This window comes from Vigna unguiculata, chromosome 2, assembly GCF_004118075.2.
Source record: "Vigna unguiculata cultivar IT97K-499-35 chromosome 2, ASM411807v1, whole genome shotgun sequence".
NCBI classification, from domain to species: Eukaryota; Viridiplantae; Streptophyta; class Magnoliopsida; order Fabales; family Fabaceae; genus Vigna; species Vigna unguiculata.
Window position 1 is genome coordinate 33,720,932 of NC_040280.1, and position 12,490 is coordinate 33,733,421.

Consider the following 12,490-nt stretch of genomic DNA (forward strand, 5'->3'; position numbering starts at 1 on the left):
TGAATGAATTAGATTAAATTTTATCAATGATAGATCACCAAAAAGTTTAAATAGATTAATGAACTTTGTTAATCCATTCATTATTATTGTCCAACTATAAGATATTTTATTCTGGGAACTTTATTCTTTTTGAAGAACATTTTATCATTTATATTTTATTTATTTTTATTACAATTCAAACTCTTCTTTAGATAAAGATTACGAAAAAAAAAACTCAATAGTATAGATGGAAGAATTTTTGTTCTGTATTTGATATACAATATTGGTGTGATAGGATAAATGATATATTAATATAGAACTATCATTCTTTATTAGTTACGGTCATAATCTTACTTTAAAGTATTTAAGGCTTAAATTTATAATTTAATTTCTACCACCACCATAACATGGCTATCAATTTTGTTCAAATTGAGATAATTCCCCATCAAATGCTTTATTTCTTATTTTAAATAGATGGTAATATTTTTTTTTTCAAATTTTCAAAGTAATTAAAAATAGTTATTCATTTTGAAAGAAAAAAAAAAGAAAAACTAAATTAATATGAACATACTTAAGGTAAGACTTCTTCATTAATGAACTGATCTAAAGAAAAAATAAGAAGAAAAATTGTTTTTTTACTGAATAGATGTAATTATACTTTATTATCCAAATGGACCCAAATTTAAAAAATGTACACGTATAGAAATAGAACTTGCAAAGCACAATTTCAGGCCGACTAGACAATTTGTTCAATATTTTAAGCATTTTTTGAGTTTCAGATATTAGAAAAGAAAAAACAGTTTTTTTTTTTTTTAAATAATCGATAAGTGGTTTACATTTATCCACAATTTCATCTGAATTTTTGTTTGGATTCTTTCAAAGAATCTATTCCTTTGTCATTTAAAAATCCTTATTTAGAAACTTTTAAAATATATATGGTTTGTAATTTTAAATAAATCTTTGGATTTATTTTAATTTACGCGTTATTTATAACTTGGTTCATTGATTAAATTAACGTAATAATAATTTGAATAATAATTTGAATTAAAATATTAATATATAAATAAATAAATATAAAAATCGTCTATGGAGTATTTTTATATGATAAGATAAAAACATTTTTCCGGGAAAAAAATATTGTACTTATTACATGCAAAACTTAACTACTCTTCATTATTAAAGAGTGAAAAACATCAATTTAAAAAAAATGGCGTGCTTGCATAAAAAATATATTAAAAAATAAAAATATTTTTAAACATAATTTCTGTTGAAAAAGAAAAGTATTTTAGAGTTGTTCACTGTACAAAATTTTAATTGAACTGTATTAAAAATTTCGTTTCAAAATTGTGTTTTCAAAAACGATTTATTCAGCTTATTTATCAGAAAAGAAATATATCCATTCGCATCATAACTAAGTAGTATTACATCTATTTGATAAAAAAAAACTATAATTATTCCAATTACTTTAAATATACATCATGATACAGTAAAATAAAAAATATTAATTAAAGCAGATTAATTTTATGAGATTAAATTAAACTTGTCCCAACTCATGAATGATTCTTCATTAACACATTGGATAGGATAAAAGTCTAAATTAACTTAAGAAAGACAGAAGGAGATACTACTGAAAGTCACACCGCTAAGTGAAACCCTTGTGTAAACTAAAATTGTCGAATTGCTGAAACAACTTGGTCAATGCCTTGAAAATTTGTTCTATCTTTGAGAATCATCTTAGCCAAGTTAAGAGCCTTGCGTTCACAGGAAGCCCGTTTAACAGCATCAGTAATGGATTCAAAATCCTCAACATGGGCCACCCCTACGATTCTCCTGTCAAACATACATACAATAATTCAGAGTGAATCCTTGTTTTGTTAATTTCTTTTTCCATTGTTTTGTTAAATTTGTCACCTTATCATTTTGGCAGCACCAAATCCAAGACTGTCATGAAACAACTGTGTCATGTATCTCTTCTGCGCAAGGAGTTGAACCTCAGGATTATTATAAACTGCCGGAAGATATGCCTCACCATCACCATTTCTGTGCTCATTCCAAAGTGCAACGAAATTTTTGTAGAAGAGATTCCAAGTGTCTTCAATTGTCTCAAGAATCCACTCCTTATATGCCTGCAAAACATATTTTTGCCCAATCAGATAAGAAGAGAATTTCTATTTTTGACATAGTGACAAAGAATCAGGATGATAGAGAGTGTGTATGATAATACTAGAATTGGACGTACTTTTCTATCATGGGGTTGATCAACAAGTCCATCCTGAGCAAAGAAAGCCAACATCAAGTTTCCCAAGAAAGCACCGATGTCATAACCCATTGGTCCATAAAATGCAAACTCTGGATCAATGACTTGAGTTGATTCAGGAGTAACCATGACAGAACTAGTGTGCAGATCCCCATGAATGAGTGCCTGGGCCTGCTCTGAGAACCTGGAGGAACAAAAACTATTAGAAAGTTGGTGTGCGTGCGTGCATACAAAGAGCAGAGCATAGCAGAGTGGCATATACTTAGATTTGAGGAGAGCAATTTCAAGCTTGAGGAGATTGTCGTGACGAAGAGCCTCGGCATCAGGATCAAGATAGGGAGAAGTCCAGTGGTTGTATTGGGAAATTTGATAAGGGTCGGAGAAAACAACCTGCTCTGTGTGCTTGCATAAGGCGGCATTACCACAGAATTTTGCAACTAGAAACAAGAATCAACCAAAATGTTAGGTCAGGAGATACAACACCGATAAACCTGAGTCAAATAAGATAAGAAATTGATATAATTTTCAATTCAACCATAGATTTTCATCGTCTTCACTTATCACAGGATTCACACACAACAGTTAAATATGTACCTTGGCGTTTGTGATCCAGTGTGGAGTGGAAGAGGAGAGAAGTGAAGAAGAGAGTGTTTGCCATGAAGTGTGCGATGTGGCGTGCGAGGAGCGGATACTGAATTCCAGCGATGAGGCCTTTCCTGAGTATGATGTGCGGAGGGGGAAGGTAGCGCATGGCGATCAAGGACATGGTTGGGTCAAAATGATAGAGTTGTGGGACATGGTTAGGGGTGATGCGACCCTGTTCTTCTAGGGCCATGGCCTCAAAGTATGCTCTGTCCTTCGTCAGTGGCCATGATTCCCCGATGCAACGGATGTAAGGGAGAGACTGCTTCACGATAAGGGAGTGTGCAGAGTTCGCTACCAGGAACACAAAGTTCAGGTTACCATCTCCGATCTCTTTCACGGTTAGCTTCTCGGCGGCGTCACCGTCATCTTCCAGCTTCAGCACGGAGGAGAGGGCGGCGACGCCCTTCACGTATTCTATCACTGATCTCTCATCAAGTCTTGTAAACTCCAAAAACGCCATTCAACGCTCACTTTCTTTGCTTCTACTTCTGAGCAAGAATATAACGGAACTGAGTAACTACAGGTTCATTGAACCTGCCACTGTATCCTCACAAATGGTTGTGCATGCCTCACCTTTCTTCTTCCCACTACTTTTCAACTACGAATAGTTTCTGCTTAAATTCACAGCTTCCAAGAATCTGCTACCAAAATTCATTTTTGACCAACCACTCCTAAGCTCGTTTCCATGACTCTTCGCTAGAAAGTGAGTTTTAAGGTCCAGAGATGAATGGGCGTTAGTGACATGATATGATATCGAATAAAATAGAACGTATAAGAAAATTCGTTTCGACAGGTGTTATTTATTATTTTTAAATAATCACTGTGATATTATGATAGAATATGAAATTTAAATCTAATTCAATTAAAGTGAAAATCGTATCTATTTATATTATTTATATATTGTTAATTAATCTTATTTTTTATAGATATGCAACTTCGAACTCTTTATATCAAAATTCTTACTTCATATCTACTAGTATTCTTATTTTCTATGTTCACGTCTTCTCATCCACCTTTTATTCATTTATCCTTCTTTTATATTTAGAGTACTATATGCCGTTCTTTTTTATCGAACACTCCAAAAATAACACTTATATATCAGGTTTTATGATTACTTTGAATTGTTTTTTTGAGTTACAACATGTTATAAATCACTACACTTTTTTAAGAATAACACTAATACAATATTAGTCATGTAGCGACTAATAATAATAAATATTATAAGAGAGTAAATAAAAAATTTTTAATGAATTCGTTAAAAATATTTAAAAGGTGGAAGTAGGGATGGCAACGGGGCGGGGCGGGGCGGGGACGGATTTCGTTATCCCATACTCATCCCCCCATAAAAAATTCATCCTCATCTCCATACCTAAATCCAACGGGTATCAAACTTTTGTTTCATCCTCATCCCCACCGGGTAACGGGTATAATCTCGTACTCATACCCGTACCCATGTTCTAACTACTTCAATATTAATTTTTATAAAAGAAAAAAAATTACGGTAAAGAAAACATAATATTATCAAATATTCAATATTAGGAGGATGATTGTTTCTTCCATATCAAATACTTTAAAATAAATTATAATTGTCTACATTTTAGATTAGAATACCAAATAAAATTTTATGAGAACCAAAACATTTATTAAATTTGTAAACTACAACATTGATGAACTTAGTTGATAAAATTAAAAATATTTAAAAAAATATAAAAGGAAAACAAATATTCAAATTAAAATATATTTTAAATGTTTGTTTACTTCAATTATTTAAATTCTAATAAATCTTTTTTTTATACATTAATAAAAGTTATAATACGTCACTTGATCAAAATGATACAAAGAACAAATAATAAATATAATAATAAATTTTTGACATAGATTTTGTATCTTTTGAACTTCAATAGATGTTGGATAGTGACAAAAAAATATTCATAGCAATTACATTAAATTTTTATATTGTAGTAAATAAAAGTTATTTATACAATTAAAGTGAAAAAATTACAATATAATTAATAATGAGTTATAAAATAATAAATAATTAGATAGAATATATCAAATATTATTCTACATGATGAATATAAACAATAAATAAAAATATTAAAAAACTAACAACTGTGTGTTTTAGAGATAATTTGAGAGACTATTGAAAGAAATCGCACAAAGGAAATCAAATGTATAATTAAGGTATGATAAGATGAAAAATACCTTAAAGAACTAATTATTAAATTATGTTTGAAGTAGTTAAAATTAAATATAAATATCATTAGTGACCAAAAAAATTGTCATCAAATTACAAATAAATTAGTAATTAAATTGGTCACTAAATTAGTAATTTAATCACTGATTCAGACAATAAATCAACTACTACCACCAATGGTGACTGATATGGGTTAATGACTAAATCAGTCACTATTTCATGTTTTTCTTGTAGTGAATTATCATATACTATTCCTAAATATCATTATATATATATATATATATATATATATGATATATATATATATATATATATATATATATATATATATATATATATATACATACATATATATATATATGTATATGTATATGTTATGTATATATATATAATTTTAATCACTTCAAACATAATTTAAAGTGAAAAAATTACAGTATGATTAATAATGAGTTATAAAATAATAAAAAATTAGATAGAATATATCGAAATATTATTCTACATGATGAAAATAACAAACAATAAATAAAAAATATTAAAAAACTAACAAATGTGTGTTTTAGAAATAATCTGAGAGATTATCGAAAGAAATCGCACAAAGGAAATCAAATGTATAATTAAGGTATGATAAGATGAAAAATATCTTAGAGAACTAATAAAACTTTTCAAATATCAACATATATACTCAATGGTTGAAAAATAACGAAAATTATTTTAATGAAACAAAAGAGTTATTCAAATTAAACAAATAATAATAATAATAATAAGTAAAGAATTTTTTTTTTTATATTACCTTACATTGTGAGTATAATGTGAAAAGAAAATATATAATAAATAAAAATATTAAAAAATAATAGAAATATTCAAATGTGAGCATAAACTTTTTTTAATTAACATACATCATTCTAACATAATTACATAAAGGTTATGATAAGATACAAAATATATTGGAGATGCGAATAAGTTTCATGACAAACCAAATAATTAAAAGAAATAATATATATATATATATATATATATATATATATATAAGGTTACTTAATTAATTGTGAATATTTTAATAATTTAAACAAGAATAGAGATATGGCGGGGACGGGTATTATGGCGGGATATGTCCATCCCCATACCATCCTCATATCCAACTAAAAAAGTCGGGGATTCTCATACCCATATCCATACCCATACCCAGTCAATGCGGGGATTCCCCGTCAAAACGGGGACGGGTTCGGACAATACTCACGGGGACGGGTTTATTTGCCATCTCTAGGTGGAAGATACTACAGGATTATGTAAAAACATAGGGTATAAAACTTAATGTATTTGTCTTTATTAAAAACATAGTGTATAAAAACTTAATTATTTGTCTTTATTATCATATTTATTTCTATTTTAAATTATTAAAATATATTTAACTTATATTATTTTTTTGGCTACTTGTATTTATAAAATTATAATTTATTTTTTGATATCATAGTGGAAGATATTTTTTGGCTACTTTGTCTTTATATTATTAAAATAAATATATAATACTTAGTAATATCATATTTTTTTAAAAAATAATTGTTTAATTAATTTTTGAAGTAATAAATAAATACATTTGAATAGAAATACGGTATACCGTTTGTCAATGGAGATGACAAGATAAAAAATTAAGATAGTCATGAATTTTTATTTTAAAAATAAATATGAGATAGTCAAAATAAATTGCAACATTTAGTGTGTGTTCATTATAAGTGATTTACTATTTACACGGAGTTGGAAGCTGGATTTGTAACAATTTTTGTATTATTTTGCTCAATTGAAGGCGATGGAGAGCATGGAAATGTGAAATTTGTGCTTTAATCCATCATGCCTATGCCTATTGTGAAGAGATTTGTAACTTAGTTTTGTTATTTGACAAAATTACCTTTTTTGGTCAAATGCAGAACTTTTTTTTTTATCCAGTGCCCTTGCTTTTGTTTAACTATAGTATTTGTTCTGAGATATTTTTGGACTACAATTTAACTTTTTTTTCTTACATAATTTTTACTATTAATTACATTTAATAATAATTTTTAGAAATAAAAAATATATTTTACCACAATATTTTTATTGTCCATGTTATTATATGTAAAAAAAAATCACGTTGTTGTTGCACTCATAAACATGAGTTCGAGGTCTGCGAACAAGATTCCTGATGCACACGTCTATATCCGGTTTCAGTTTTTCACTTACCACATTTGTATTCGGTTACAAATGGTTCAATATCTAGATACATTCCCACACTACATTTGTATCTAATGTTTATTTTTTTAATTAAATATTAAATTTTCTAAATCAAATATATTTTAATTTTTTTTTCAATTCATAAATATTTATAATATTTTTATGTATGATAATAATATATGAAAAACTAATTACAATTTATCTAAATACCATTTAATTATACTTTTTTAACACTAAAGACAATTAGGTCATTTTACGTTTTCATTTATCAAATTTTATTTTTTAGTCACATCAATCAAATTTTTCATAAATTTTCACAAAAATAATTTTTAAATCTATTCTATTATCACTTCCAAATCCAACAAAAAGAACATCATAAATATCAATAACTTCTAATCAACCTAAATCAATCTTTTCCTTCCCCTAAAATTGCATAAGAACACACCCTAAATAAGTTTTTAATTCAATTATGTTATTATTCCATATACTGTGGACATTATATAATAGCTAAATATCAACATGTAATGCGCTAACCATTTCAAATATTATATTGAAGGAAACTATGACAATTGTGAGTGTCAAAGTTCAAATATCAGTAAAAGACATAAAATTTAAACTATTTTTGAACTTAATGTACAAAATTATAACTGTTCTTTCAATATTTATTAGGATATTAGTATATAAAGATGGTTAACCAGTTAGAGAATTTTGATTTTTTTTATTGAAATTGTTTTATTTTTTTAATAATTAAATTTCTTACATCTAATAAATCGCTCTCAATTTAAATATGATCAAAGCTATTTATTTATCTCAAAATATTTATACAAAAAGATCCCAATAACTTTCAAATGAGATGATGAATTGTTTTCCCTCATTCAGATACCTTTCTCCAGCAGGTTGTAGAAATTTTGATGATTTTCAAATTTAAATTTGGACTCGTTGTGATTTGCTTTGTTAAGAAAGGAAAAACAAAGAGAAGAGGGTGTAAATTGAAACCTGTGATGAGATTGGCGATGGCGGCACAAACAGAATGGATGTTCAGAGCGTTGAGCAGTGGTCGGCGGCACTTGTCGGCGGGAAGGCAGTGGGAGGAGAAATGGCTTACGCTGCCTCCCGTGGCTGCGAGCGCCACCGTGGAGGTGAAGGGAAAGAGAAAGGGAACAGGAAACGAACTCTCCTCCACTCCCACCACCGCGCTCAAATGGATTGTTCGCTGCTGCCCAAACCTCCCCGTGTCCCTTCTGCACAAGCTTTTCCGTCTGAGACAAGTTCGACTTCTCTGTCCTCCTGACATGGACACGCAACATCAAACACTCAAAAGGGTGAGTACCCATCTCAATCTCGTTCCTGTTCTTCTCCTGTTATACCACACATCGTATTATCATAACATTGAGGAATGAAGGTGGCAGCTAAGTACACCTTGAACGCTGGAGATCGGATTTTACTTCCTCAATCTGTTCAACAAAAACCAGCGCCTACACACAAACCTCACTCTCCTCTCACTCCTCAGCAAATTAACTTTATCCGCACTCTTGTTATATACAAGGTTTTCAACGTTAACTTAACTCCTTTATTTTCTTTTTTTTTTCTTGTCCGTGTCTCATAGCTTGCTCTCACCTCAATCTATGCTAATGTGTTTAGGATCCTGCCATTCTCGTCCTCAACAAACCTCCAGGAATGCCCGTGCAGGTATGGGCCTACCCCTCTCATTTGGGTCGTCTTCACTCATTAATTCTTACACATGCTATCTATGTCTCTCATTAGGGTGGCATTAATATCAAACACAGTTTAGATGTGGTAGCTGCTGCATGTTTAAATTATGAATACTCTGAACCCCCTCGTCTGGTAAGCTCTTTATTATCTTTCTCGTATCTGTACTTGTGCAATCTCTTCTTTATCATTCACTTTGTTATGCCTTTTCTAGTACCAAACTGTTTACAATTTCATTATCTTCGTTTCTTCCTCAGCCTGTTATCTAATATATTATGACGACAAAAAAGGGTTACATAGAGTAGTTGGCAAATGCAAACTGATTTTCAGTTTATTGTTCTTTTGCTAATGATTTCACATGACAATCTGGCTCTGGCTGTTTGTGTCCTGGGAGGAACGAACTCAAGATGATCATGCACTCAACTTACTGCTCAAATTTTTCCATTGGTTTTGTTATAATGACAAAAATAAAAGTATTTAAGAACCTAGGACATGATGAAGCCTTTTCCTCTGTGAAGCAATATACTCTTTCCTGCAGCAGTGTTCAATGACAGATGCTTATTTTTTATGGGAATTGCTTGCAATTGTAAACAATACATGAAAAAAAATGGCAGGAAATGCTTTTTTTTTTTTTAAATTTTATATTAGATAAACTTTAATTGTTCTTATACTCAAGATTCGTCAGTTAGAAAAATCCAAGTGGTATCTTGGTAAAAGAAAGTGGTAAACAGTATTATTTATTATTCTTCTATGAAATACTGTTTCATCTGTTATAATCATTACAAAGCTTGAACTTAACTTCAATGAAATTAGTGGAATTGTTTGCCTTGTCTTTTCTCCCGTGCCAATATGATTGATGGTTGTTTGGATGTATGAAGCATGAACTAGATATTAGTCTGATACTTTAACAAAATTGTTTTTAGGTGCATAGACTAGACAGAGACTGTTCTGGCATTCTGGTGATGGGAAGAACACAGACAAGTACTACAGTTCTGCATTCCATCTTTCGGGAGAAAACATCTAGGGCTTTAGATAATGTGAGTAAAATAATTGTTCTTTTTACATCAAATGCTTCATGCATGCTAAAACATTTAGAGCATTGGTCATTTAGGGTCTATGTCCATTTCATTGCTTTTCTTGATTTTGTGCTGTTTGATCTTAAATAGATTGGCGAAGAGAAGAGAATACTACAGAGAAGGTATTGGGCACTTGTCCTTGGATGTCCTAGACGTTCAAAGGGATTGGTCACTGCTTCACTGGGTAAGGTTGTATCCATATTGTTGCTTATTAACTATTTACTAGGATATTTCATTTGGTCAATCTTACTCCCGGAAAGTTATGCTTTGTCCGCGCTTCATCCATTTCGTATCAGAATTGTCAAACTTATGAAACATTTACTTGTATGTAATGTGCATAAATAGCAGTGAATTACAGCATTGTCTTAAAACTGAAGTATCAAACATTTTAAACAACCAGTAGGATGAATTTACCTTAATCCTTTAATTTTTAGTCATGGTGGTTCCTTTAATGCTTTAAAGGCAAGCTCAAAACAAACTTGTTAGTATCCATAAAATGAAGCCCTACGTTCATGGATTGCTGCCAACTATCTGGCAATGCATGATGACATGAAAGCTTAGGCCTTACAATTTGAATGCAATAGCCCACAACCTAAATTAACTTTAAAATAAGTGGACATTGATTTGAGTAGCTATAGAAAGCTCCTTATTCTTGCCTAGTATTGTTGTAAACTTGCAGCCCTTATTTGTTTTCAGGTGGTAGTTGACAACGGGAAATCTGATCGAATAACTGTAGTTGACAATTCAGCATCATTGTCATCACAGCATGCAATTACAGAGTACCGAGTGCTTGCATCATCATCACAAGGTTGGTAATGAAGCTTACTTTTAATTATAAGATTAAATTTCATCAAATTTCTTTGAGAGTGATAAGAACAAATTCCGTTATTTTCCCGTGTTACATGTTTTTGTGATATTTTAAATTCTTTAGGACCCTAGTTTCAGCCACTCTTGTTCTCACTAATTGTTAATGGGTTGGGGTCATTAAATGTCGTTAGTGTTCTAGAAGCAATTATTAACAATACTGCTTAAAAAGTTTTTGCAAAGTCAAGAAATGCATGCTTCCAAACTACTTTATCTTACAAATTGTTTTATTAAATAATGTTGTTGAGCATTTTTACTTGATACTAGAAAGGCAGAGTTCCTGACAAAAAGAGCTAATGGTCACGTACCAAATATGAGTTTGACTCAATTTCATGTTTGGGAAATAGAATTTACAGTCTGCCAAAAGCATAAGTAAACCCAGCTAGAGGGGATGTCTGATTTTAATCTCAATAACACCTGTATGCCAATATTTGAGCCTACATTTGTAGGAAAATTGTGATGTGTATTTTTGTCCACCCTCTTTAGCATGAATTTTACTGTCAAGTGCTTCTCCTCAGCTCTTCTTATCTGGCACCCCCTTCTTATGCCATCTCAAATAGTGCAGGTTACACATGGTTGGAGTTGTCCCCTTTAACTGGTAGAAAACACCAGGTAACAAAAACTAGGGAAGAATCATTTGAAATTTGTGTTAGTCAGAACATAAAATGTTAAAATTATTTGATATGACTCATCATAATCTCTGTTCTAAGTGTGTATACTGGTGCCACAGCTTCGAGTGCACTGTGCTGAGGTTTTAGGTACACCAATAGTTGGGGACTACAAGTATGGATGGCAAGCTCACAGGAAGTGGGGAGGTTTTGATTTGTCTAATGTGGAGGACTCCTGTGAAGAGCTTCTCAAGGAAGAAACACTCCCCTTTGGCCTTAATTTGAACAATGGGAGCATCTCTGAGAATCATCCTCGTTTACATCTTCATTGCAAGCAAATAGTCTTACCCAATATATCTCAAGCACTGCAAAATGTGCAATCATTTTCCAATTGTGATCTTTCACTAGTGGAAGGACTTGAGTTGGTAGCGGATTTGCCTCCATATATGCAAAGAAGTTGGGATGTCACAAATGGTTGATTTAATTCAAATTATTCCGCTCGGTTTTCTCAGAATTCACAGCCTCAAAATATGCTAAGAAGTTGGGATGTCACAAATTGTTGAGTTAATTCAAATTATTCGCTTGGTTTCCTCAGAATTCACGGGATGTTGGTTTGAGCTTGTTGTCACACCTGGAATTGCGTTTTTCCTAACCATAAAGCATTTCCTAACCGTAAAGCATTGCTGACTCTATGTCATGCTACAGTGCTACTCTTCATAGCAGTGCCATTGAATTAAATTCAGGTCAGTTGATTCATAGGAATTTGAGCACAGTGAAAGAGAGAATCATCTGCCACTTTTAACAGTTCCTTCAATCTTATTGTTTGTCCATCATAGCCACATCATGATAACTAGTATATTTTTCCTGACAGTAAGTATATTTTTGCTGTCCATGCTATAAAAATGTTATTACTCATTAATTAGACAAATATTTTAATAAGGAATCTTTCTTA

At 30.9% G+C, this 12,490-nt stretch overlaps 2 protein-coding genes across 2 annotated transcripts; one reads left to right on the top strand and one right to left on the bottom strand.

Annotated features, from left to right (window-relative positions):
* Positions 1 to 1,484: 1,484 nt before the first annotated feature.
* LOC114169436 (methylthioribose kinase-like) lies at positions 1,485 to 3,583 on the bottom strand. The gene is made up of 5 exons (XM_028054583.1): positions 2,831 to 3,583; positions 2,499 to 2,673; positions 2,219 to 2,420; positions 1,891 to 2,105; positions 1,485 to 1,809 (listed from the first exon to the last, which is right to left on the bottom strand). Exons 1-5 carry the CDS (start codon positions 3,339 to 3,341, stop codon positions 1,644 to 1,646), a joined length of 1,269 nt encoding a protein of 422 aa, XP_027910384.1. The 5' UTR covers positions 3,342 to 3,583; the 3' UTR covers positions 1,485 to 1,643.
* A 4,544-nt stretch (positions 3,584 to 8,127) lies between these two features.
* Positions 8,128 to 12,490, top strand: LOC114170473 (RNA pseudouridine synthase 4, mitochondrial). Its single transcript, XM_028055962.1, has 9 exons — positions 8,128 to 8,602; positions 8,683 to 8,826; positions 8,922 to 8,969; positions 9,045 to 9,125; positions 9,914 to 10,027; positions 10,157 to 10,255; positions 10,763 to 10,874; positions 11,496 to 11,542; positions 11,661 to 12,490. Exons 1-9 carry the CDS (start codon positions 8,192 to 8,194, stop codon positions 12,015 to 12,017), a joined length of 1,413 nt encoding a protein of 470 aa, XP_027911763.1. The 5' UTR covers positions 8,128 to 8,191; the 3' UTR covers positions 12,018 to 12,490.

Coding starts and splice junctions, on each gene's coding strand:
- LOC114169436 (XM_028054583.1), bottom strand. CDS start 3,341: ATGGCGTTTTTGGAGTTTACAAGACTTGATGAGAGATCAGTGATAGAA. Junction 2,421..2,498: donor ATTGCTCTCCTCAAATCTAA/GTATATGCCACT, acceptor TTGTTCCTCCAG/GTTCTCAGAGCAGGCCCAGG. Junction 2,106..2,218: donor ATCAACCCCATGATAGAAAA/GTACGTCCAATT, acceptor TATGTTTTGCAG/GCATATAAGGAGTGGATTCT.
- LOC114170473 (XM_028055962.1), top strand. CDS start 8,192: ATGATTTTCAAATTTAAATTTGGACTCGTTGTGATTTGCTTTGTTAAG. Junction 8,827..8,921: donor GCACTCTTGTTATATACAAG/GTTTTCAACGTT, acceptor TAATGTGTTTAG/GATCCTGCCATTCTCGTCCT. Junction 10,028..10,156: donor CATCTAGGGCTTTAGATAAT/GTGAGTAAAATA, acceptor GATCTTAAATAG/ATTGGCGAAGAGAAGAGAAT.